Source organism: Muntiacus reevesi, chromosome 22, assembly GCF_963930625.1.
Source record: "Muntiacus reevesi chromosome 22, mMunRee1.1, whole genome shotgun sequence".
NCBI classification, from domain to species: domain Eukaryota; kingdom Metazoa; phylum Chordata; class Mammalia; order Artiodactyla; family Cervidae; genus Muntiacus; species Muntiacus reevesi.
The window spans coordinates 26128146-26154571 of record NC_089270.1 but is presented as its reverse complement, the minus strand read 5'-3'; the positions used below and the strand labels follow the sequence as shown (position 1 = coordinate 26154571).

At 40.4% G+C, this 26426-nt stretch overlaps 1 protein-coding gene across 1 annotated transcript in view; it reads right to left on the bottom strand.

The window, feature by feature from the left end:
- The window catches only part of BTC (betacellulin), a 49394-nt gene that overhangs the window by 10898 nt on the left and 12070 nt on the right, over positions 1–26426 (bottom strand). The window contains exons 2-3 of the mRNA XM_065914502.1: positions 14421–14519; positions 1655–1772 (exon numbers count right to left, since the gene is read on the bottom strand). Coding sequence (XP_065770574.1) covers positions 1655–1772; positions 14421–14519 — 217 coding nt within the window. The remainder of the gene's footprint in view (positions 1–1654; positions 1773–14420; positions 14520–26426) is intronic.

Here is a 26426-nt window from a genome sequence, read left to right as displayed (position 1 = left end):
TATATATATATATATAAAACCAAAAAGGTCAGTGAGAGGAGTGATTCAAGATGATATTAGAGAAGAGACTAGAGACCAGGTAATCTACTGAGAAGCTGTGATTATTCTGGAAACAAGTAAGAAGGGACAATTATGGTTCAAAGTATGACCATGACTTCCTTTACATATAAAGATGTCAGCTCTCCCTGAATTAGTTTGTAAATTCAATATAATCCTAATAAAAGAAAAACAAAATAAAACAACCAAAAAGGTTAAGGCAGCATCAGAGGCGCTCTGGAGGAAATGGGTTTTAACCTCTGACTGAGGGAGACAGGCTGGGTAATTCTGCTGTTGTTCAGTTGCTAAGTCATGTCCAACTCTTGTAACCCATAGGCTGCCAGGCTCCTCTGTCCGTGGAATTTTCCAGGCAAGAATACTGGAGTGGGTTGCCACTTCCTCCTCTAGGGGATCTTCCCAACCCAGGGATTGAACCCTAGTCTCCTGCATTACATTTAGATTCTATACCACTGAGCCACCTGGGAAGACCAGGCAGGTAGATTACACCTGTGATTTTCATTCTAGAAGGCCACAATATTAAAGAACAATACATGTACAGACATAGGGACCAGTAAGAGAAATGTACTGGGTTAAGAGGCATTAATCTTTTAAAAATTCATTATATTCTCCCAAGCCAGAAAGCAAATAAATAAAATATTAAAAAATCAGCTCTATCTTTCCCAACACATGTAAGCACATTTTCCTTATTTCCTTACATTAGGTTTTTTCTTATTCCCCTCTAAGTATTACCTATGTATATTGTTTTCTTAATTGAATTAAATTATAATCAAACTCTTCTTCAAAGTCCACAACTCTTCAATTTCCCCACTATATCAGGGCTTGGAATCACTGTCCTGAGATACTTGTGGGGGCGGGGTGGGGGGAAGAATACTGGGGCAACTACACAGAAGAACATAAGCATTCTATGAACTTTAATTCAAAATTATACTTTAAAAAGTCACCTTGTTATTTTATAAGGTAAGGTCTCAGCACTTTAGCAAGACATCTTTAGCAGAAAATAAATATTTAAGATATGCAGAAAATTTGTTTGTGCCTGAGTAAAATTAAACTTGGACTCAATCTACCAAGAGTTGGAAAGAGAACTCTCCTCCCAGTCTCCTGCTGTACTAAACAGACTTTATGGATCTCTAAAAATAGGACTGATTTCCATGCACTTAATTGACACCTGCAAAAGTAGCTTTGAATTTGGCAGAAATTTCCTTCATATTTACATTCACCGTGAACCACCTAACAAATGCCAGAAGAATGTGTTCGAGTTTGAACCACACCAGAGTTTATTTGAGCTGAAAAGCACCCTTAACACTAGACAGAAACAGGTTTGCTTGCTCAAGACAGCAGCGGAACACGAGCCCACCCCCTAAGGCGATCTGGACTCCTGCATGCTCAGTTCTCAGCGAGCAAGTGTGCGTCAGTTTCTCCGTAAGTCACCGCCCCTAAACAAGTGGGGCGGGGTTTGGGGGGGCTGGGTAGGGCCAGGGAGAACGGTGACCTGACAGATGGCTGGGTTAACTCAGACTTTCCGCTCCTGTCACCTCCCCCCACCCCAAGCCAGCTCCAGTCTGTACCCCTTGGCTTGTAAGCGCCGTGCTCCACTTACACGCAGGAGGGCGTCTGCTCGGCCACCACGAAGCGACATCTGCCTTTAATACAGTAATGCTTGTACTGTTTGGGGCACCGAGAGAAGTGGCCTCTTCTCTTTGGTTGGGTGGTGGTAACTGGAGAAGGAGAAATGACTCAGTAATCAGCTCACTTCAAATGCACATTTGTAAATGTAATAGAATTACACTCCTACCGGTGTCGCCAGTGTTTCTGCAGAACATGCTCCAATTGCTCATCGCTCCTTCCCTCCACACTGGGATATGTCAGGCTTTGGGGACCAGAAGCTGGCCCTAGAGACTGGCTATTGGGGAATGTGATGGGAACGTTTCAGATTTTAACAAAGATTTCTGTTCAAAGGACCTCTCAGTGACGGCAGCGCTATTTAAAGGGTAAACATAACTGCGATAGAAGAGAAGATTGGGAAGATTGTCAGAGGTGTGGGGCTGTTGGCATTGAAAAGAGAGGAGGGTTTTTGTTTGTTTGTTTTTGCTTTCTTCTTTTCGTTTTTTAAAACTTAAACACAGCACTTACTGAGTGCCAGATGCTGGTCAATATGCTTTTTTTATATAGAGAGTCACCCCTCCACATCTGAGGAGACTGATTCCAGGACCCCAGCTGATACCAAAATCCACAGATGCTGAGGACCCTTATATAAAATGGCATTTACAGTCAGTCCTCAGTATCGCCTGGTTGGATCTGTGGTTGCCTGAATCTGAGGATGCTAACCGGAACCCACAGATTGGGGGGGCAGAGCTGTATCAGCTCATTTAATACTCATGACAGCCTTGTGAGGGAAGCACCATTCTAACTCCTATTTATGGATGAGCGCAGCACAACGCTGGGAAAGACTGAGGCAGGAGGAGAAGGGGCCAACAGAGGACAAGACGGTTGGATGGCATCACCGACTCAGTGGACGTGAGTCTGAGCAAGCTCCGGGAGGTGGTGAAGGCCAGCGAGGCCTGGAGTGCTGCAGTCCATGGGGCTGCAAAGAGTCGGACACGACTGAGTGACTGAGCAACGACAAAGCACAGCACGTAGAGGCTAAGTTACTTTCCCGGATCCCGCAGCTAGCGTGTGGCAGAGCTGGGACGCAAACCCAGACGGGCTGTGCATTTGACTGCTCCCCTCTGCCAGGCAGGCAGCAGTCATCTGCCCTCCGCCTGAGGCACCCACAGGTCCTGCTTCTCTGAATCGAGATTATCATTATCCCTCTCATCCGACCCCTGGAGGGCTCTTCCTGCTGTGAACGAGGAAAAGACTAAAGAAGCTTCAAATCCAGGATTTCATTCCCTTACTGACTTTTTTCTGACCTTTTAGCATCTTAATTGCCTAATTTTTCAATTAGGGAAATAGCGGGGGATAATATGGAGCAACTTCTCCATCATTTACCTGTAGAAAGTTTCAATAAACAAGGGCTGTCAAGAGAAACACTAAAAAATGCTAACTAGCTGTTTCATGGGTTGATTGACAACAAACGCCTGCCCACACCCAGAGAAAACAGCTAACTAGCCAGCTGACCCAGGGTCCGACATTCGATTGTCATGGTATGACCAACAGCTTGCAGGACTCAGATACCTGTGAAATCAGAAAGTCCACGGTGGTCACTGCAGAAGGGCATTGCACACGAGGTTTGGTATGGCACCTGTCACCCCGATGACGTTAAACAATCCTTTTAGAAATAGCAATGACCACTAAACTTTTAATTAATATTGTGAAATGAGCAAATATATAGCCACCCAGGGTCACCACAAAGGACACTCGCAAAGGACTCTGACTGATGGATACAGAGGAAATTCCTGGGATGCCAGGTCACAGAGTTTCAGAGGGTGGGAGAACATTGCAGAGGAACTAGCTGACCTGGTTTTGGTCGGTGACTTGATTACTGGTCATGCTGACTGCTTGTATGTGCCAGACATTTGCTCCCATGCCTGCCAGTCAATGGACTCTGATTGAAATTTCTCCCATAAATAACTGCAAAATATCTCAAAGGCAAAGATCTGTGTATTTTGGCAAAAAAATTGATCGAATGAAAATCAACTTCCATTCATTAAGTATTTCCTCTTTCCAGAGGCCTGTAGTAAGCGTTAGAAAACATCAAAGAAATAAGAGATACCCTATCTAACTAGCTACAGTGGCATGATAGAACAAATTTAATTCAATAATAAGCAACAAACCAGTAAAAACAACCATAGTAACCATGTAAACAGTGTGGTACACTGGAAACAGTGGAAAAAACTCTGGCTTAAGAGGAAGGAAATCAGTGCTTCGTTTTCAGCTCTGCCTTACATGAGCCATATAGGTTCAGGCAAGCTAATTAAGCTGTCTGAGCCTCAGTTTCATGATCTGAATATTGAAGATGATAACATCTACCTTGCAGTACTTGGATGCAATCTCAAAAGTGACAGAATGATCTCTGCTCGTTTCCAAAGCAAACCATTCAATATTACGGTAATCCAAGCTTATGCCCCAACCAGTAACACTGAAGAAGCTGAAGTTGAACAGTTCTATGAAGACCTACAAGACCTTTTAGAACTAACACCCAAAAAAGATGTCCTTTCCATTATAGAGGACTGGAATGCAAAAGTAGGAAGTCAAGAAACACCTGGAGTAACAGGCAAATTTGGCCTTGGGGTACAGATGAAGCAGGGCAAATGCTAATAGAGTTTTGCCAAGAGAACGCACTGGTCATAGCAAACACCCTCTTCCAACAACACAAGAGAAGACTCTACACATGGACATCACCAGATGGTCAACACCGAAATCAGACTGATTATATTCTTTGCAGCCAAAGATAGAGAAGCTCTATACAGTCAGCAAAAACAAGACCGGGAGCTGACTGTGGCTCAGATCATGAACTCCTTATTGCCAAATTCAGACTTAAGCTGAAGAAAGTAGGGAAAACCACTAGACCATTCAGGTATGACCTAAATCAAATCCCTTATGACTATACAGTGGAAGTGAGAAATAGATTTAAGAAACTAGATCTGATAGACAGAGAGCCTGATGAACTATGGACGGAGGTTCGTGGCATTGTACAGGAGACACGGATCAAGACCATCCCCATGGAAAAGAAATGAAAAAGGCAAAATGGATGCCTGAGGAGGCCTTACAAATAGCTGCAAAAAGAAGAGAAGCAAAAAGCAAAGGAGAAAAGGAAAGATATTCCCATTTGAATGCAGAGTTCCAAAGAATAGCCAGGAGAGATGAGAGAGCCTTCCTCAGCGATCAATGCAAAGAAATAGAGGAAAACAACAGAACGGGAAAGACTAGAGATCTCTTCAAGAAAATTAGAGATACCAAGGGAACATTTCATGCAAAAATGGGCTCAATAAAGGACAGAAATGGTCTGGACCTAACAGAAGCAGAAGATATTAAGAAGAGGTGGCAAGAATACACAGAAGAACTGTACAAAAAAGATCTTCATGACCCAGATAATCACAATGGTGTGATCACTCACCTAGAGCCGGACATTCTGGAATGTGAAGTCAAGTGGGCCTTAAAAAGCATTACTACGAACAAACCTAGTGGATGTGATGGAATTCCAGTTGACCTATTTCAAATCCTGAAAGATGAAGCTGTGAAAGTGCTGCATTCAACATGCCAGCAAATTTGGAAAACTCAGTAGTAGCCACAGGACTGGAAAAGGTCCGTTTTCATTCCAATCCCTAAGAAAGGCAGTCCCAAAGAATACTCAAACTACCGCACAATTGCACTCATCTCACATGCTAGTAAAGTAATGCTCAAAATTCTCCAAGCCAGGCTTCAGCAATATGTGAACCATGAACTTCCAGATGTTCAAGCTGGTTTTCTAAAAGGCAGAGGAACCAGAGATCAAATTGCCAATATCGGCTGGATCATCGAAAAAGCAAGAGAGTTCCAGAAAAAGAAAAACATCTATTTCTGGTTTATTGACTATGCAAAAGCCTTCTACTGTGTGGATCACAATAAACTGTGGAAAATTCTGAAAGAGATGGGAATACTAGACCACCTGACCTGCCTCTTGAGAAACCTGTATGCAGGTCAGGAAGCAACAGTTAGAACTGGACATGGAACAACAGACTGGTTCCAAATAGGAAAAGGAGTACATCAAGGCTATATGTTGTCACCCTGCTTATTTAATTTATATGCAGAATACATCATGAGAAATGCTGGGCTGGATGAAGCACAAGCTGGAATCAAGATTGCGGGAGAAATATCAATAACCTCAAGTATTGATATCTGGCAGATGATACCACCCAGAAAGTGAAGAGGAACTAAAGAGCCTCTTGATGAAAATGAAAGAGGAGAGTGAAAAACTTGGCTTAAAGCTCAACATTCAGAAAACTAAGGTCATGGCATCTGGTCCCATCACCTCATGGGAAATAGATGGGGAGACAGTGAAAACAGTGTCAGACTTTATTTTGGGGGGCTCCAAAATCACTGCAGATGGTGACTGCAGCCATGAAATTAAAAGACGCTTACTCCTTGGAAGGAAAGCTATGACCAACCTAGATAGCATATTAAAGAGCAGAGACATTATTTTGCCAACAAAGGTCCATCTGGTCAAGGCTATGATTTTTCCAGTGGTCATGTATGGATGTGAGAGTTGGACTGTGAAGAAAGCTGAGTGCAGAAAAATTGATGCTTTTGAACTGTGGTGTTGGAGAAGACTCTTGAGAGTCCCTTGGACTGCAAGGAGATCCAACCAGTCCATCCTAAAGGAAATCAGTCCTGGGTATTCATTGGAAGGACTGATGCTGAAGCTGAAATTCCAGTACTTTGGCTACATCATGCGAAGAGTTGACTCACTGGAAAAGACCCTGATGCTGGAAGGGATTGGGGGCAGGAGAAGAAGGGGACGACAGAGGCTGAGATGGCTGGATGGTATCACTGACTTGATGGGCATGGGTTTGGGTAGACTCCAGGAGCTGGTGATGGACAGGGAGACCTGGCATGCTGCGATTCATGGGGTCGCAAAGAGTCGGACACGACTGAGCGACTGAACTGAACTGAACTGAACTGAAAGGGCTGTTGAGAGGCTCAAGCAAAAGAACACATGTGGAAATTCTTAACTTCCCAGGTGGCGCTATTGCTAAAGAAACTGCCTGCAATGCACAAGACCCAGGTTCAATCTCTGGGTCAGGAAGATTCCCTGGAGAAGGAAATGGCAACCCACTCCAGTATTCTTGCCTGGAGAATTCCATGGCCAGAGGAGGCTTGTGGGCCAGTTCATGGGGTCACAAAGAGTCAGACACGACTGAGCAACTTTCACTTTGTGTGCAAATTCCTAGCAAAGGGCATGGGACAATAAAGTCCTCGGTCAATGAGTTGATTCTAGAATCCTGAAAATCTTGACAATTCTAAGAGAAGTCTTGCAGCAGTACAAATAGAGCTTATCTAATTAAAAAAAAATTCTGGAAAATGCAGATTTTTTTAAAGAGATGCAAGTATGCGTGCTCAGTCGTGTCGGACTTTTTGTGACCCATAGGCTACAGCCAGACTCCTCTGTCCATGGGCTTCTCCAGGCAAGCATACTGGAGTGGGTTGTCATTTCCCCCTCAAGGGGATCTTCCCTGACCCAGGGGTCCAGCCAGAGTCTCCTGCATCTCCTGCCTTGGCAGGCAGATTCTTTACCACTGAGCCACCTGGGAAACACTTATAGGAGATGCTGAGCAAGCAGCAGAGTTGTGGAGAATTTCAAGAGTGAAAACTCAGTCGTCAGGAATAGGCCAGCCTTATGCAGGAGGAGGGAGGCAGATTTAATGGACATGGAAGAGACCTGAAGGAGGGCAGAAAGGATGGCTGTGAATGGAAGTCAGAGACCTCAAGTGTCAGCAGGCTGGAGTTTTACCCTTGGATGAGGTGGGAGAGAGGTGAAGAAGGTTCTTACGGGCTAAATTAAATGGTATGTGTGAAAACTAAGCTGTGAAGCATTTTACCAATGTATTAGACATTAAAGCGCAGGATGGATTAAAGTAAGAAGATGCCAAGGGGGAAAGGAGGAAGCTAGGGCATATCTGAGCCATGCAGACATACATGATACAGGCCGGGGGCAGGGGAATGGAGGGCAAGGAGATGAACAAAAGAATAGAGAATCATCAGTACCATTTCCATCATAAAATACAGAAAATTTAAAACATGATTAATACAATAAAATAAAAGAACAGGTAAGAACAAGGACCCACGGTATAGCTCAGGGAACTCTACTCAATACTGCATAATAACCTATCTGGGAAATGAATCTGAAAAAGAATAGGTATATGTATAACTTCATCACTTTGCTATACAACTAAAACTAATCCATCACTGTAAATCAACTACACTCCAATAAAGAAGCAGTGAGACTTACTGACAGATCTGCTGGGCTCCAGAAAGGTCTTTTCTACTTTGTAAAGCACACCTGACTTTAAACATAAGCTATATGGCTCTGTATCCTGAACTTCACTAATTCCTCTGGCTGCCATGCCCTGCTAAACATAGCCAGCCTTTTTAATAAACACCATACAGAGCAAGATACCAGAGAGCGCCTTACCCAGCAGCTGCTGGATGCAGTGATTTGATCAGCCTCGGTTCATCCAAGCAACACAAAGCCATGCCAGGGAAAGGGTTGCCAAGTCCTGTTTTGATTGCTCACAGAGTTCCCTCCTTTGCCAAATAAGCATGCCCTTAAATATTCCCAGCATTATTTGGATTTAAAATCCCTTCCATGTCACCAAGCAGAAAACGTCCTGTGATTTCTCTATGGAACTTTAAAACCTGGAAGAAAAATTAATCACACATATTGCCCTCCCCATTCCACACCCCCTCCCAAAAAAATAAAAACTAAATGGGAGCCCCTCTCTCTCTCTCTCTTGCATGGAAATGAGAAGGGTTATCAGCATTTCCTCCTTTGAAATGCACCTAAAATTCCAGTTGCTTTCATCTAATATTCATCAAGGTCACATTTTCTGAAAATTGAACAGCTGTGAAATCTAACATTTTCTGCCTATCATGAGACCTGATGATGTAGGGAAGGGGACGGTAAAGTCTATCCTTCCATTCCAGAGATATTTATCAAGAAAAAGGAAAAGTTAATCTTATGACAAAAGAATGATTTGTTCTACATATTGTGTTTCTCTGTTGAGAAGTGAATGGCATGGTCTTAAAAATGTAACAGCCGTGAAGATTCCTGTTGATACTGAGGTTTTTTTGCTGTTATTTAGTCATTAAGTCGTGTCTGATTCTTTTTCAACCCCATGGACTGTAGCCTGCCAGGCTCCTTTGTCCATGGGATTTCCCAGGCAAGAATACTGGAGTGGGGTGCCATTTCCTATTCCAAATACTAGGGGTGGTGGAACTTAATTGCTTTTTTCCCCTCCTACTTGCTCTTTTCCAACTCACACTCCCCGAACCAAATCATTTCTCTGGGAATGAGTTTGTTCCACAAAATTACATGGGAAAATTGCATGTACCAGATCACAGCACAGTCTTTTAAGTGGATGGGCACTGCAGGTAACATATCACAAACTCTTCATGAGACACGGTATTCCAAAGATTCTACAGCCAATTAAATAAGGAACCACCAGGGCTACTAGAGGTCAAGGATGTCAAATTTTGATTCCAAGAGTTAGTAGAAGGGGTCAGAAGTAAGAATATCTTTCTTTGATAGTAAGGGCAGGTAGATAGAAAGTGGTCACATTTTGGGGGTCATAAGAATGATTAAATGAGATGTGATGGATTCTCTTGAGCCAAACTAAAGTGGAGGAATACAGCAGACACCCAGATAACCTAGTTTAAATACAGAATTTTCCCCATTTTGATGGATGCTTTGATCAAACAGTGTGGTTCTTTAGTCTTTCTGTGTGTATGTGCTAAGTTGCTTCAGTCGTGTCTAACTCCTTGTGACGCTATGGACTGTAGCCCCCCAGGATCCTCTGTCCATGGAATTCTCCAGGCAAAAATACTGGAATGGGTTGCCATGCCCTTCTCCAGGGGATCTTCCCAACCCAGGGATCGAACCCATGTTTCTCATGTCTCCTGCATTGGCAGGCAGGTTGTTTTCTACTAGCCCCACCTAGGAAGCCCTAGTCTTTCTGTACATGATTCTTATTCTCCAGCCAAGCAGGTTTTGTCATGCCTGTGTGATTAAAACTCTTCACAATTAATACATTAGGCTTATTTTCATAAAATCGTCCCTTACCTATCCCGATAATGCTCATGAAAAATCTATTTAATGATTTTTTTCAAATGATATCAATATCAGCAACTCTTCTGAAATCAACTCTAAGGGTAATATACAATTACTGGGAAAATGCTTTTTTGGTAAATTAACTCATTACAATGTTTATAACTTTTTGTATCTCTAAACCTTTAGTTAGATACTTAGTTAAATCCCTGTGTAAGAGATTTAAAAGGGGGGAACTAAATGCAGGCTTCCCTGCTGGCTCAGATGGTAAAGAATCTGCCTGCAATGCAGGGGACCCAGATTCGATCCCTGGGTCAAGAAGATATCCTGGAGAAGAGAATGGCTACTTACTCCAGTATTCTTGCCTGAAGAATTCCAGGGACAGAGAACCCTAGCAAGCTACAGTCCATGGTGTCACAAAGAGTCTAACACAACTGAGCGACTAACACTTTAAACTTCTCAACTTTTTAAAATTTTGGGATAGGAGTCCCACAAGTGTTAACAAAGAGAGAGAGGAAGGGGGAAAAATCCTTATAAACTGACCTCCCCACACAGATATCCAACCTAAAAAGAGGGGGAACAACCAGTGCACCGAAGAGTTCAAATGGTCACAGCAGCATCTGGAGAAAAGTTTCCTCCTTGAACATGAAGTAGAGCCTGAGATTTTAATATTTTAGACATCTTCCCAGTAGGGACGTCTTCCTTTTACAACCTTCTTAAACTAAGAGGGGAGGAAGGAGGTTTTATATTTTTTAAGTTAATTTTTCTTCTTATCTTGCCAACGATCTCTGTGGGACAGAGGAATGTAAATTCAGGATGCTCTTGAAAAAGTGCAGCATCAGAAAATTTATTGTAATTGAGGATTCCCATTTGTCTTACATTCAATGCAGTTTCTTGTCAAAATGTGAATTGGACTATTTCTCCAGGAAAAGAAAAAATAAATCTCACAGATGTACTTGTCACCATCCTGGGCTTCTAGAATATGTTTATACAGAGGGCCAATCAGGTCTTATTAGCAAGTCTTTTACCCAGAAGGACTGTGTCAACCATTTGTGAGCTAACAGGAGTGGACATTCACTTATAGCTGTGCTTTTCATTCTAGCCCTTTGAAAGGAAGAAGAAAGAATCCAGTGTTGAGATTTGAGTATATTTCATATATTTAAAATTATTCTTGGCTAGGAGATAAATAAGAATGGACAGGGAAAAAACTGCATTTCTTTTCGTTTTTCAAGAATGCATGTGATGCCCGCTTTGCTCATTCTCCCTGGCTGGTTTGACTTCGACTCTCTCAACTCCTTCTAAATTTTGCGATGCATTGAGGTGCAACACTTTCTCAGCTTTTCTCCTCAGTCCTCTTCCTCTCTGGGTGTTTCTTGGCTTCAAAGAGCTTAATGATAACAATGCCCAAATTTGTTTCCATCCCAGATCTCTTCCTTCCATGCTAACTGCCTCATTAACATATGTCTAGCTGGCATTTCAACTTGACATTTCCAAAATGGAGCCTAGGATTTCCGCCCCCTCAAATCTTGTCCTTCCTCATCTCAGTAAATGGCATCCTCCTCTTTTTCCCTATTACCTTTGTGACCTCATCTTTGACCATTTTGCTCTTTGCTGCATCTTTGGCACTTGGGACAGGGCCTCCTGTATAGTCGGTAGCTCATAAGTACCGACAAACGGAATAAATGTTTCATTCAAGATAGAAAATGACAGACTAAAAATGGAATGCTTAAAGACTGGGGCTGTTGGCAAGTCAAATCCTGAAATCATTTAGAAACAAGAAGGACTCCTAAAAATCATTTAATTCAGGGGTCCCCAGCCTCCGGGGTGTAGACCAGTATTTCCTGTCAGATTAGCGGTATTAGATTACAAATAAAGTGCACGACCCGCTTCCCTGGTGCCTCAGACGGTAAAGAATCTGCCTGCAATGCTGGAGACCTGAGTTCAGTCCCTGGGTCAGGAAGATCCCCTGGAAAAGGGAATGGCAACCCACTCCAGGATTCTTGCCTGGAGAATTCCAAGGACAGAGGACCCTGGCAGGCTACAGTCCATGGAGTCACAAGAGTCAGACATGACTGACTGACTAACACTTTCACTTTTTCACTTTCAAAGTGCACAATACATGGAATGCAATTGAATCATCCCAAAACAACACCCCCACCCCCAGTCCGTGGGAAAACTGTCTTCCATTAAATCAATCCCTAGTGCCAAAAAGGTTGGGGACCACTGAAAGTCACTTCTTTATTTTCCAGGTTACAAATTAAGTCTTTGAAAGCTTAAGCAATGTGCTCAAGGTCACAGTTACTCAACAGAGACAATCTGCTCCTGTTTTACATTAATTTCTCTTTCAAGAAACTACAGTCATTTACACTTTGAAGCAATTGTTTTTCTCAGAATTTTTCTCATGTATGGAGCATTCTGGTCTTCTAAAGTGATTCTAGAATATTACCATGGGAATTAACAATACACATTCTAGAGCCAGTCTTTCCAACTTCACGTCAGGCTACTCTGCTTACCTGTGACCTTAAACAAACTAGGAAACAAACAATTTATAGACTAAAAGGGCAATCTCCAGCCTCTATAGAAAATAGCAAGGAGTTTATTCAAAAATTTTAAGTGGGACAGCCATATGATCCAACAATACCACTCCTGGGTATTTATACAAAAATCAGGATCTCAAAAAGGAAGGTGCACTATCACGTTAATTATAGCATTATTCACAATAGCCAAGATGTGGAAACAACCAAAATATTTATCTAGAGATGAATTGATAAAGGAAATACAGTATATACAGACAATGGAGTATTAATCAATCTTGAAAAAGAAGAAACTTTTGCAATATGCAGCAACATGGATGAACCTCGAGGGCATTATGCTAACAGAAATAAACCAGTCACCAAAGGACAAGTAATACATGATTCAACTTATATGAGGTTATCTAAACAGCCAAATCCACCAAAACAGAGTAGAATGGTGGTTGCCAGGGGTTGTGGGGAGAGGCCTTGTTTGTTGTTCAAGGGCTATAAAGCTTCAGTTCTGTAAGATAAATAATTCCTAGTGATCTGCTATCCAATATCAGATTCCATAGCTAATAATATCATATGCTAAGTCGCTTCAGTTGTCTCTCTTTATAACCCTATGGACTGTAGCCTGCTAGGTTCCTCTGTCCATAGGATTTCCCAGGCAAGAACACTGGAGTGGGCTGCCATGCCCTCCTCCAGGGGATCTTCCCAACTCAGGGATCAAACCCAGGCCTCTCAGTCTCCTGCAGTGGCAGGCAGGTTCTTAACCACTAGCGCCACCTGGGAAGCCCCAGTTATATTGTATTGTACACTTAAAATGTTGTTAAAAGGATGGATCCCATGTTACAAGTTCTCAAGACAATAAAAAAATTTAAAAATACACTTAGGAAGATAATGAGGAAGATTTTTTAACCCTATCAATCATCGATTACAGAGTAATCTACCAAAGGAAATGTGAAAATGTCATTTAAGACATTTGAAACCAGACTGAAGGAAAGCACACACATAAAGTAGACTTTGTCCTTCTCACTACACAGGTGACAAGACCCACACCGTCACGATCGAAGACAGCGATGGACTCACAGCCCACGGGCACTCTCCAGACCACCCACTAATGGGAGGGAGGAAAGAGGAAAGCTGGGCTACAACTGATGACTCACTTCAGGACGACTTGCTCAACGTGTTCCTGGCTCAGTTACAACATCCCCAGGACACTAGGAAAGGAGCACTTACACCAGGTCACCGTTCTGCAGCTCAGAGAAGTTTCCAGAGGCTCTTCTCCACTCTGCCCTACTTTCAGAATTGGCCTATGTTGGGTTGTGTTTTGAAATAAGAAACAGCCTCCGTAGAAGATCAGGCCATACACTGTATAAATGACAGACAGACCTTAGACCAGAAGTCAGTCAACTGTGACCCAAAAAACAAATCTGGTTCACAGCTTGTTTCTCTAAAAAAAAAGTTTTACTGGAAGACATCCAAAGCCATTCATTTGCATAGTGTCTATGGCTGATTTCAATGGCAGAGCAGAGCAGTTACAAAAAAGACCACAAGCACCACAAAACCTCAGTTTTTACTATCTGACTCTACTAAAGCTGACCCTTGCCTCAGACTAATAACTTTGAGAATACTAATTCAAGCATCTGTAAGGTAAAATATGTTTTAAAAATTGATGCCTTCTTCCCTGCTTTTAAGTTGTAAAATAGAAAATAAAATTTGAATTTGAATAGAATGTGCCAACTTTCTATGAATCTAGTCCAAGACATCACATGATGCTAGAAATCACATCTATGATGGAATGAGAAAGACCTGAGTGTGAATCCCAGATTTGCAGTATACCAGCAGTGTGACCTTTGGCAATTACATATTCTTTCTAGCTTCACCTTGAAATAAAGTAAAAAGTGTTACTAGCTCATAGAGTTCTTGCAAGGAGTGAATGCATTACTGTATGTAAAGCCCAGTGCCTGGTACATTAGCAAGTGCTCAAAAAACTATCTGGTTTTATGATTACTGTATTATCAACAACTTAAAATGTAGGGAAGTCAGCTTTCTGAGATTGAATATAAAGCTGATGAAATAGAAAGACATCACTAGTTATGCATTACCTGGGCAGTTTTCTGCATGATCTCCACAGAGAAGGCCATCATTTTCAGGACTTCTGGTTGAATTCCCATCTGCCAGAACACAGTGGAGGATCACTAGACCTTCAAGTTCAAAACAGAACCAAAACAAACATGAAACCTTGAAAACATGCTCAAGACAAAAGATCCTATCAAAGTCTCAACCATTTATGAAAATAACAAGTCTGTGGCTCCCATTTCCAAGTTATTCTCTTGCAGCATCGAAGGGGCACCCAGGCTGGCATGTCTCATTTTTTAAGCTCAAGGCTCAAGACAGAATTTTCAAGCCAGTATCACTTACTGGGTTTCCCTGGTGGCTCAGACATTAAAGAATCTGCCTACAATGTGGGAGACCTGGGTTTGATCCCTGGGTTTGGGAAGATCCCCTGGAGAAGGGAATGGCAACTCACTCCAGTATTCTTACCTGGGAAATCCCATGGACAGAGGAGCCGGGAGGGCTACAGTCCATGGGGTTGCAAAGAGTCAGACACGACTGAACAAACAACAACAATACACACATCACTTCTATCTGATGAGACCTGGCCCTATAAGTGAGAAGACTTAGCCATAGCTGCGATGAAGCCTTATCCTATGAACAGAACAAAGGGAGTTCTCAGCCACCTGATGAATATACACTGGTGAGCTTCAGGGAGGAGGGATAATGAACCCATGTGGCAATGTATTTTCTCCCCTGGTCTTCACATACCCAGTGCTTCTCAAGTTTTAACTACTGAGTGTGCTTCCTTCTGGGGAGATGCAAACTAGATATTCAATTCATAGGAACTATTTTAAAATTTGAAGTTCCTCCAGCTTAGTAAGTCGGTCTCTGAGAATGACAGGTCTCATGGAAAAGCAGGGGAAGGAAAGGAAGACTGTGCTGAGGTTAGGAAAGTTTAGAATACAAAGGGTAGTCCTTGCAGGGATTCAGATTCAAACAAACCAACAGTAAAAATCACAGTAAAGGTATCAGGGCAATCTGACAATCTTAAGAAACTGTTAGAGTGTCAAGTGTGATAGGAGAAGGAAATGGCAACCCACTCCAGTACTCTTGCCTAGAGAATCCTGTGTACAGAGGAGCCTGGTGGGCTGCTGTCCATAGGGTCGCATAGAGTCGGACACGACTGAAACGACTTAGCATGCATGCATGCATTGGAGAAGGAAATGGCAGCCCACTCCAGTAATCTTGCCTGGAGAATCCCAGGGACGGAGGAGCCTGGTGGGCTGCCGTCTATGGGGTCGTACAGAGTCGGACACGACTGAAGCGACAGCAGCAGCAGCAGCAAGTATGATAATGATTTTGTGGTTTAGATGTTAAAAACAGAATTTATATCTCTTAGAGATATGTATTTAAATCCTTATTAAGGAGATTAATGTATCTCTGATTTGCTTTAAAATAATCCAACAAGGGAAGACAGGTGTGTGGCAGTGAGGGAAAGGCATAGATGAAGCAAGATTGTTCACATATTGACCATTGTTGAAGCTGGGTGGTATGTTTGTCAAGGTTCACTCTGCTGTTGTCTCTACTTTTACATATACTTTTAAATATCTGTAATAAGAAGCTGGAGAGGAGAGGGGAGAGGAGGAATGATTAAACTGCTTGGGAGCTGGATGATCCTGAGTTTATAACCTGTTTTTGCCACCTTATAGCCACGTACCATGGGCAAGTTTCATGACCTCTCGGTTTCCTCATTGGCAAGATGGAAATAATTATTTTGTCTTCTTCAGAGAGCTGTCGTGAGGCTCCAACCAGCTAAGTGTACAAAGCACTTAATGCAGTGCTAACACTTAATCAGTACCCAGTTAAATTACTCATTATTATGTAACTAGTAGGAACAGAGTAACTTGCCCACTGGTTGTGTTGACAAGGTTCTAAACTGCACATGTCCTTCAAGTACAATTAAGCTCAACAAACATCCACAAGCACCCCCAAAACACACCTGTGGACAGGAAATGCTCTACCCTCAAACTCTTCCAACGCTGCTAAGGCAGGTAATCAGCCAACCAAGTAATCACAATACAAAGTGATAGTATTGTACCAGATAACAATAGAATCCAGAAAGTTCAAAGGCTGAAAGAATTTCAAAAAGAGTTTTACAAAACAGAGAGTTTTTTCTATCTCTATCGAAGTGGGGGGAAAAAAAATTTTTTTTAAAGAGGTGGTACCTAGCGTTGGAAACAGTGAAGAGAAATAGAAACTCATATCCATTGATAAGAGGAAAATTATTACTACTTCCACAGGACAATTTACCAGAACTTTCAGCTTTTAGCTAAAAGCTTTAAAATTGTCCAAGTGCTTAAGTCCAGTAATCTCATTTCTAGCAATTTTTCCCAAAGAAATAAATTAAAATACACAAAAAGATTTCACCACAAAATTTCTACATGTGACATGGCTTATAAAAAAATTAGAAATTGGCCTAAATATCTAACAATAGAGAACTGAGTCAAGATATAGGAAATATTTCCATGTAATAAAATGCTCTTCAGCTATAAAATATTATTTTTAAACATTTAAAAATATCCGTCAGTAAGAGAAGCAGTTATAGAATAGTAATTAGTGAGTTCTGAGTGTTTTTTTCTGCATGTGTTTGTGATAAATATGAAAATAACCACATAGACAAATAGTTAAAAAAGAGATGGGTAAGTAAGTAGATAGAGTTGTCCACATGGTTAGAAGAATTTTTCCTTAATTATCCTAATTTTCACTTTGTAATTTTTCTACTTGACTATTCTGTTTGTTGAAACAAGAAAAAAGGAGCAGCTCAAATTTAAAAACAAAACAAAACACAATTTGGATACCAAATTTCTATATATTTTTCTGCCTTTAGCCCTATTACCTGGCTCCTCCTTTCACACTTAGAACAAACCAGAAACAGTCATTTAAGACTTCTCAAGCACAGGAATTGTATTTTTCCCAGCTCTGAAATCCTGTTATTTAACACAGAGCACAAGGGATATTCAACAAATGTTGATAGATGAGCGATCTTAGATTAATCTATGAACATGCAAAACAAACATTAAGTTCAAAGATCCCAATGTCAATGTCCAGTGGAAAATTTTATCCTTTTTTTATTATAAAACAGGTTTAAATCATTTTTTAAATCCCACATATGGGCTTTCTTCATGGGCAGAATAAGAGGCATTAATTCTTCAGTTAATCTATTCTGATGATGGAAATTGAAAAAAAAAAAACAAAACTAAATCTCACAGAGATTTAACATCTGCAAACTAAGGATGGCAATATCTTCTTCTTAGGAGTATTATAAAAACATAAATTAACATAAGAAAAGATACACACATGGTTTGGCAGATAGTGTACAACTTTTAGTCTTCTTGAGCTCCTTCCCTTATCACTTTATAATTTAACACAACATTCTCTATTCCCACACGACAGAGGGAGTCCTGATTCCATGGAAATCCTGCCAGGGTCTCCGAACACTCTGGCAGGCTGTGCCCAGGCTGTCTTCTGCTAAGGCTCACCCCACATGCTGGCATCCACTGGCAAAGAAATTCCACTGGAGAGAGCCCCTGGGAGGACCCCTTGGGTCAGACATTCTCAGGCCAATCAGACACCAAGTTCAAGGCTCTGGGATGAGGTATACAGTTCCTCCTACTCCCAAGCAATAATCTTCATCAGCTTGTGGTCCTGAACCAAATCGAGCTTGATTTTGAAGAACAATTTACTTGGTCTGCATAGTTTTTTAAAACTGAATCATGATGGTTCATATCAAGCCTGGATTTTTCTGCTTCTATTTAAAAAGTGGAAGGTCTGGCAACACAGATCTGAAACACCTTCATAGCAACAACTAGCTGGAACCTAGCAGCACGTGACCTCTTTAAATGCCACAGACTCCACCAGGCTTGTTGAGCTCATTGATTTTAACTTCCTAGACCCTGACAGGAATCTGAGTGTGTGATCCATATGGAGAGACTCAGGAATCAGAGAAGTGCTCACAAAAGCATCTACTCAATATTGAAGGCTGCTTCAAAGAGAAAGGATGCTCCTGTTTCATCCATAATTCAACAGATATTTATTAAATATTTTGGGTTTGGCACTGATACAAGACACTGAATGTTCAAAGATAACAGATACCATCACTACCTTCAAGGAACTCATATTCTCAAAAGGAAGATAGACACACAAATCTATAAAATGTAATGTGATAAGCAAAACAGAGGTAGCATGGGAATAACACAGGGTGGAGAATCAACTTGCATAACAGCAAAAACTTCACAGAGAAGGTGGGAATTACGGTGACTTTTTAATAGGTAATAAATGCTCTTTTAAAACATCAATAACTTCTAGAAAACAAATACTGAGTTATCAAGATAACATGATTATATTATATTATTTCAGCAGTTGACAATATTTATGTGGTAATGATAAAGTAAATACTGAGGGAGGTGAAAGTCGCTCAGTCATGTCCGACTCTTGCAACCCCATGGACTATACAGTCCATGGAATTCTTCAGGCCAGAATACTGGAGTGGGTAGTCTGTCCCTTCTCCAGGGGACCCAGGGATTGAACCCAGGTCTCCTGCATTTCAGGTGGATTCCTTACCAGCTGAACCACAAGGGAAGCCCAAGAATACTGGAGTAGGTAGCCTATCCCTTCTCCAACAGATCTTCCCAACCCAGGAATCAAACCATGGTCTCCTGCATTGCAGGTAGATTCTTTACCAACTGGGCTATCAAATGTGTCATAGAATCAAGACCAATAATTAGCCAACATAGACCATGTAGAGTAACTAGTTGTGATTAATCATTATCTATGCAGTGCTCATCATTAAGTGTTTTGAGTATTACCCTTATAGTAACTATACTGGAATGAGAAGAGAAACTCAACAAGGCTAAACTTGACAAATCAAGAAATAGTATTACAAACAAATGGTTTAGCAATACAGAGGTAAATACAGAAGAAGCACCTTAAAGAGTCAAAAGTGGTTGATTCTAGCAAGGTGAAGAGCCAGGAAGGCAGGAACAAAGATCTCTTATTCAATATTATGATCTTTTTAGCATTATTTGATTTTTTAAAAATCTGTGTACATGTATTACTTTATTTTAAAAAATTTATTTTTAAGAAAAAGACCAAAAAAATTGTAACTAACCAGGGCATTCTCAATTAAAGAGCCAACTTATAAAAAGGCATGGCATGAATAATACAAGTTGTCCAGTTCTTTGGAGGGTGGGTGGGGATTGTGATGGAAGAAAAGATTGGAGGGCCGTAGGTCACAAATGGCTAAGAGCCATGTTAATTACTTTGGATCTGCTTCCCTGGTGGATCAGACAGTAAAAAAATCTGCCTGCAATGAGGGACATCCAGATTCCATCCCTGGGTCAGGAAGATCCCCTGGAGAAGGAAATAGCAACCCATTCCAGTATTCTTGTCTGGAAAATCCCATGCGCAGAGGAGCCTGGAGGGCTACAGTCCAAGATGTTGCAAAGAGTTGGACACTGACTGAGCAGCGAACACTTTCACTTTCATGTAGTTAAAATGGGGTCATTGAAAAGTTTCAAGTGAGAACCATTGTGATCATCTTTTTTTTCACTTTGAAAAGGTTCCTTTAATACCAATACAGGTGATTCAGACATACCTAAATGAAGGTGGTGGCAACATAACCGTATGGAGAAGAAGAAATGAACATGAGAGATATTCACAAAGTGAAATATAAACAAAAAAGACTTGGTGACTAATAAGCTAGAGTAGGAGGTAGGATAAAAGGAGTCTAGGATGACTCCAGAGTTTGTGACTAGAGTGATTGGCTGGATTGTGGTACCAACCACAAGTGTAAGTATACAAGAAAACAAACAGGTTGAGGATTGCTATAGACTGTTTTGTTGAAACCTAATCCCTAATGTGATGTGACTAGGTCGTGAGGGTGGAGCCCTCATGTTTGGGATCAGACCTTATGAAAGACACCTCACAGAGCTCCCTTGCCATGTGAGGACAAGGTAGAAAGATGTCTGTCTATGAACCAGGAAGCAGGCTCTCTCCAAACACTGAATCTGCTAGAGATCTTCATTTGGGACTTAGCAGCCTCCAGAACTGTGAAAAATAAATGTTTGTTGTTTACAAGCCATCAAGTCTATGTTATTTTTTTACAGCAGCTCAAACTGGAAAACATAGGCATGGAAAAAATTTCCGTTTTAGACATTCTGAATCTGACAAGACTGTGTCTCATTTACAAGCAGTAGATGGATATTAGATCTGGAACCTTGGAGTGAAGCCAAAGCTACAGGTTCTAAATTTTGGAGTCATGAAAAATAAACTGGTATTTAGCGCCATTGATATGGATCTGTTAGAAAGAACTATGTGAAAAGAAAAAAAAGCTGATTAAGCACACAATCCTGAAAAGAAAAAAAAAAAAAAACAGTATCATAGAGGAGCAGAAAGAGAAGAGCCCTCAAGGGATCAAGAAGGAACAGCCACAGAAGAGAAGTTTTCTAGAAGAATTTGATCAACTATATATGGTGACCCAGCAGTAAAGAACCACCTGCAGTGCAGGAGACTTTAGTTGGATCCCTGGGTCAGGAAGATTCCCTAGAGGAGGAAATGGTAACCCACTCCAATATTCTTGCCTTGAAAATCCCATGGACAGAGGAGCCTGGCAGGCTATAGTCCCTAGGGTTGCAAAGAGTTGGACATGACTGAGCAAAAGCAGGGATAAGGACCGATGGAGAATTAAAAATAAAACCTGAAATATATGCATTAGATTTGAAAACCAAAAAGCACTAACAATATCTTGCTAGATAAATAGAAATGGCATAAACATGTGCAAATAACTGTAGACTACTCTTCAAAGACTAGAAAGGGAAGGGTACCATTAGTCAATATGTACAGAAAAGAGTTATTTTGCTTTCATCTTTATTGTGAAAGATAATTGACAGGAAGCTGCCAAAGGTACAGGGGAGAGGCAAAGGATGAATTAATAACAGAGGCAGAGAGTTTGGAAAGTTTAACCCAAAAGGCAGGGCCACTGCAATTGCAAGGTAGTCCTTTTGCAGTCAAAGTTAGCAGTTTTGGCAGGTATAACTGTATTCAAGTGAATGAAAATTCCTTGGTGAATAAAAGCTTAAAGATATCTTATATTCCATATATCTTACCTCATTGATCAAAGAAACACACATTCTAGTTAAAATGAGTGGGAAATGTCTAATGGGTTTCTCCACTTTCACGCTACTAGCATCTGGGGGCTGGATAATTCTTTGTTTCAGGATGCTATGCACTGTATTATGACCAGCAGTATACCTGGCTTTTGCCCCCAAGATGCCAGTGTCACCTCCTCCCTTCCTCCATCCAACCCTAAGATGTCACAATCAAAACTCTCTCCAGACCTTGTCAAATGTTTCCTTGGGTGAGAAATTACATTGGTTGAGAACCACTGAAATTCTCTTCAAACCATTTTAATTTTATTTTTATCCAAAACATAGCTTTCATTTTTAAAATATATTCCTTTAATCTAAGTCAACTGCATAGCTTCAAAGGCTCACATTTTGACTTAAAAAATTTCTTAGGGAAAATGCCATTATCTTATGGAAAGAGCACCAGACACAGTCATTAATTCACCACTTGACCTTGAGTTAATTAACACACTATCCTGACCTTTTTCCTCATGAAAAAGTACAATCAAAGGCTCTCTGCCTATCCCATGATCTAGTTCACAAAAATCAAGTGAAATAATTTAGCAAAAGAATTTTTAAAAGAAGACACATTATTAAAATTATCTTTATCAGAGAACCTATGGATTGTATTTTAGAGAAAATAAAAGAAAGTATGATACTAGATGTGGAAAACATAAAATTTTCATTCAAGAGTCACAAATTATATTAATTTTCAGAATTAGTAAGAACCTCAGAGGTATTCAAATCTCCTACCCCTCAACTCTCATGGCTAAGTTGCCTCAGTCATGTCTAACTCTTCTGCAACCCTATGGACTGTAGCCTGCCAGGCTTCTCTGTCCATGAGAGAGGCAGGCAATACTCCAGGCAAGATACTGGAGTGGGTTGCCATGGCCTCCTCTCTGGGATCGTCCCGATCCAGGGATTGAACCCGTGTCTCTTATGTCTCCTGCTTTGGCAGGTGGATTCCCACTAGCTCCACCTGGAAAGCCCCCAATCAACTCTCAACTTCTCTATAAAACATTCCCTGAGAGAGAGTTTATTAAGCCCACCTTTAAAATTTTGGCACAGAGACTTCACTCTCTTCTAAGGCATCCCATTTCAATGAGACCATTCATCCATTCTTTCGATCACAGTCATTCATTCAAAATAAATATTAGGCATCTATTTCTAAACCTCTACAAATGCTTCTTTATGTTGAACTAGTTTTTTCCTTCCCATAATTTTACTCTGCTAATTGGAATCACATAGAATAAGTCTAAACTCTCTTTCTCATGACAGATCCTCATATGTTTGAAGCCAGAAATCAAGCTTTCCTGAAAGAATTTCTCTTCCTCGGGCTAAACATCCTGGTGACTTCAATCTTATTTTACCTGAAATCACAAGACCTCTCATAAACCTTACATGCTCCTTAAATACAAGGTTAAAATAAAGCAGTATTTTACATGGTTTGGCAAAGACAGAATGGGACTCTCAACCACCACACTGAAGGTGCCATATGCATCCCCATAGCATATCAGCCCTTTAAAATTATTCCATTAATTTCAGGGGTTTTATGCTGCTTAGAATAAAAAGAAACTCTTAAATTTCTTATACTGCTGGAAGGCAGCGTATTGATGGATTTTTTGTTACGTTGTTTTGGTTTTCTTTTTGTTTGTTTCAATTTTCACCTAAACTTAAGTTTGCACTTGTCCCTTTTAAATGTTATTGCATTAAATTTTAGATGTCATCCAAATATTTCACAATCTCTTTACTTTCTTATTCTTTCATTCAATCTATTATCCATGTCTCCCTGCTGCACATGACCTGTAGAATTCTCAGATGCATTCAAGCAATAAAAACAAAATAACACACAAAAAGGTTAAATTAGCTGCATTTACTAAGTGATTGGATATTGAGTCTGTATTTCTGAGGTTGGTTTTTAAATGGCGAAACTACTCATAAAGACAAAAAGGAAAAGAAACCTAATTCTACTTTAGTGAGTCAAAGCTCCATTTACTTTTCTGCACTTTGAGATTCTCAAATTAAAAGTTATGGAATGTATTAACAGTACTATCCCCGTCAGCCAGCATAGAGAATGAAGTCATTGGGAACAATACAAGCATTCAAAGAGGCATAGTTTGACAAGGAGCATGACCTGCCGTCTCAGAGTTACTGCTAATGCTGAGGTAAGTCATACACCAGCTGGGTCAACTATTTAAAAAGATCAAATGTGACCAAGTCAAACAGTCATATAGGTTGTATTTGCCTCATCTCTGAGCTGAACTTTCCATTTTTAGACCCAAATGCATTTTATAGTTTTAAAATAAATATATTTTATCACAAAATATCCATATTCTGATAACTTAGGACATCTATTTGTGCCTACTAAATCCTATGATTTCCCGTGATATCATATCAATCTTATTTTAGGATTCAAATCACACTCCATGTCCCATTAGGCAATCCCACTGTAAATCAACAGAGAATATATCAATTTACAAATACAAGCAGAAATCAGAAGAATATTTCATAGTCAAATTCCCAAAAGTTCATTTATATTAGAGGGATTAATAAGAAAAGGATATGTTTAGAGTCAAATGGAACTGTATTTGAATCCTGAATGTACCTTTTAATTTACCAACTTTGTGATATGATTAAGTTACTCAGCATTGAACTACAGGGTGTCCATCTACAAACTGAGGCCCATAATACATGACTTATAAGGTAACAATTTAGCTAGCTGCTTAAAGAAACTGGAAAAAGTAGTAAATTATGATTATTAACCTTGGCAATACCTGTCACAATATAGGACTCAACAGAACGGCAGCTATGAGACCAAAAGCAAAAAAATTCTTATTACTCTCATAAAATATAGAATCTCATTCTCGTTAATGGATACTGACATTTCTACATTTACGGTGTGATTTGCCTTGTGTATTAAGTATTCCTACAAAACAAACTACAAAAGATAAATAAATGTACATATACCTCATTACACTTCTAAAGTGCAAGATGAAATGTGTTCAGTGAGAAAAACCTGTGTGTTGGTCTTTTCACGTGCTGGTTTTTCTCCAGTGTTTTTAAAAAACTAATTAACATGAATGCACTTCAAGCAATTAATAGAAATACATCATCCTCTGCATTTATGTTTCCTTGTATTTTCAGTACAGTCTGTCAGTGACTCAGCATGGTGTTTATGTCAGATGGGTGCTACTAATTCAGTTGGTTTGTTAAATAAGTCAATGATACAAATATAACAGATAAATTCAGATCTTAGATGATACTATTTAGCAATCAAATGTATTATCTATCTAATTTTTAATTTCTGGAAAATAAAATTGATAAAGTTTTTTTTTCCATTTATTTTTATTAGTTGGAGGCTAATTACTTTACAATATTGTAGTGGTTTTTGTCATACATTGACATGGATTTACATGTATTTCCCATCCCGATCCCCCCTCCCACCTCCCCCTCCACCCCATCCCTCTGGGTCTTCCCAGTGCACCAGGCCCGAGCACTAGTCTCATGCATCCAGCCTGGGCTGGTGATCTGTTTCACCCTAGATAATATACATGTTTCGATACTGTTCTCTCAAAACATCCCACCCTTGCCTTCTCCCACAGAGTCCAAAAGTCTGTTCTGTACATCTGTGTCTCTTTCTGTTTTGCATATAGGGTTATCGTTTCCATTTTAAAACTTTGAAATCAATGTTAGAATTTAAGCAGCTGGGAAATTTCCCCAATGTATCTCTATTGTCAAAAAGAAAAACAGAATCCTAAGTATGCATACTATACACAAAAAGTATTTTCTGCATCCAAAAAGAGGACATATCTAAAGTGGATTTGAAAAAAATATTCAGGGGTAGAAATCCTTTTTACCATTGAGCTTGTGGGTGGCTGAGTAAAAAACTGTGAAATAGATTTAAGTTTGACATTGATGTTCTCCTCCATCTTTTGGTGACTCCTTTCCTATTCTTTTTCATTGTTGTCTTTTCCCCTTCTATAAACTAGTATCCTCCTATTGCTTTAACATTTTCCCTAATAGAACATAATTTCTTCCTAGATTTCCCTTTCTAAATGCATTTGCTTTCAAAGTATACCTTCAAAGAAAGAAATTATTTAATTCAACAGAATACTCTAGAATCAAGTGCCTCAACTGGGTCTTCTGGGGAGCCTGAGATACAGATTAAGGGGTTATCACTTTGTTGGGGATGTACAAGCTCTGGACCATGAGAATGAGAAAAAAGGAAAGGAAGCCGAGAAGGAGACGGTGCAATGTCACGAGTGTGCCCATCACTCTGGGTGCAGCTCAAGAGTGAGTCACAAAGACAGAAATGAGTGACACGCTCACTCATCCACGGTCTGTGTAAAAAGTCGGTAAAGGAACTGCATCCTGAAGTAGCCCAACAGAAGAAAGGATGCAGGAGGAATTTCTCTACCCCAGTCACTTCCATCACCCATTTCCCACTGAATGAAATTTACCCCACTGGATGCTGCCTGCTCCTTTCTCTGGCCCCTTGGGGAGTGAAAGGCTGGAATTTCTGCCCTGGGACATGGCCTTATATCTAAGTCCTGAAAGAGGGGCAAGCTGGTATGAGTAGAGAGTGGATCAAGGGACAAGGGAGGTAGTTGAAGTGCCCTTAAGAAATGCCTGACTTTGTGTCCCATATAGTGGAGTATTTGGTGGCATCAGAACATCTCAGAGGGAGCCTTATTCCAGGACAAGGAGAGATTTTTCTAATATCTCTCAAACCACACACACCGGAAGGACTATCTAATCTTATAAAACTGAAAGACACGTTCCAGATTTTCAGGGCCAGGAGAGGAGGCCTAGAAAAGGGTAGAGAAAAAAAAAATTAGAGTCTTCACATATAGTTTATGTCCATTCAAAATA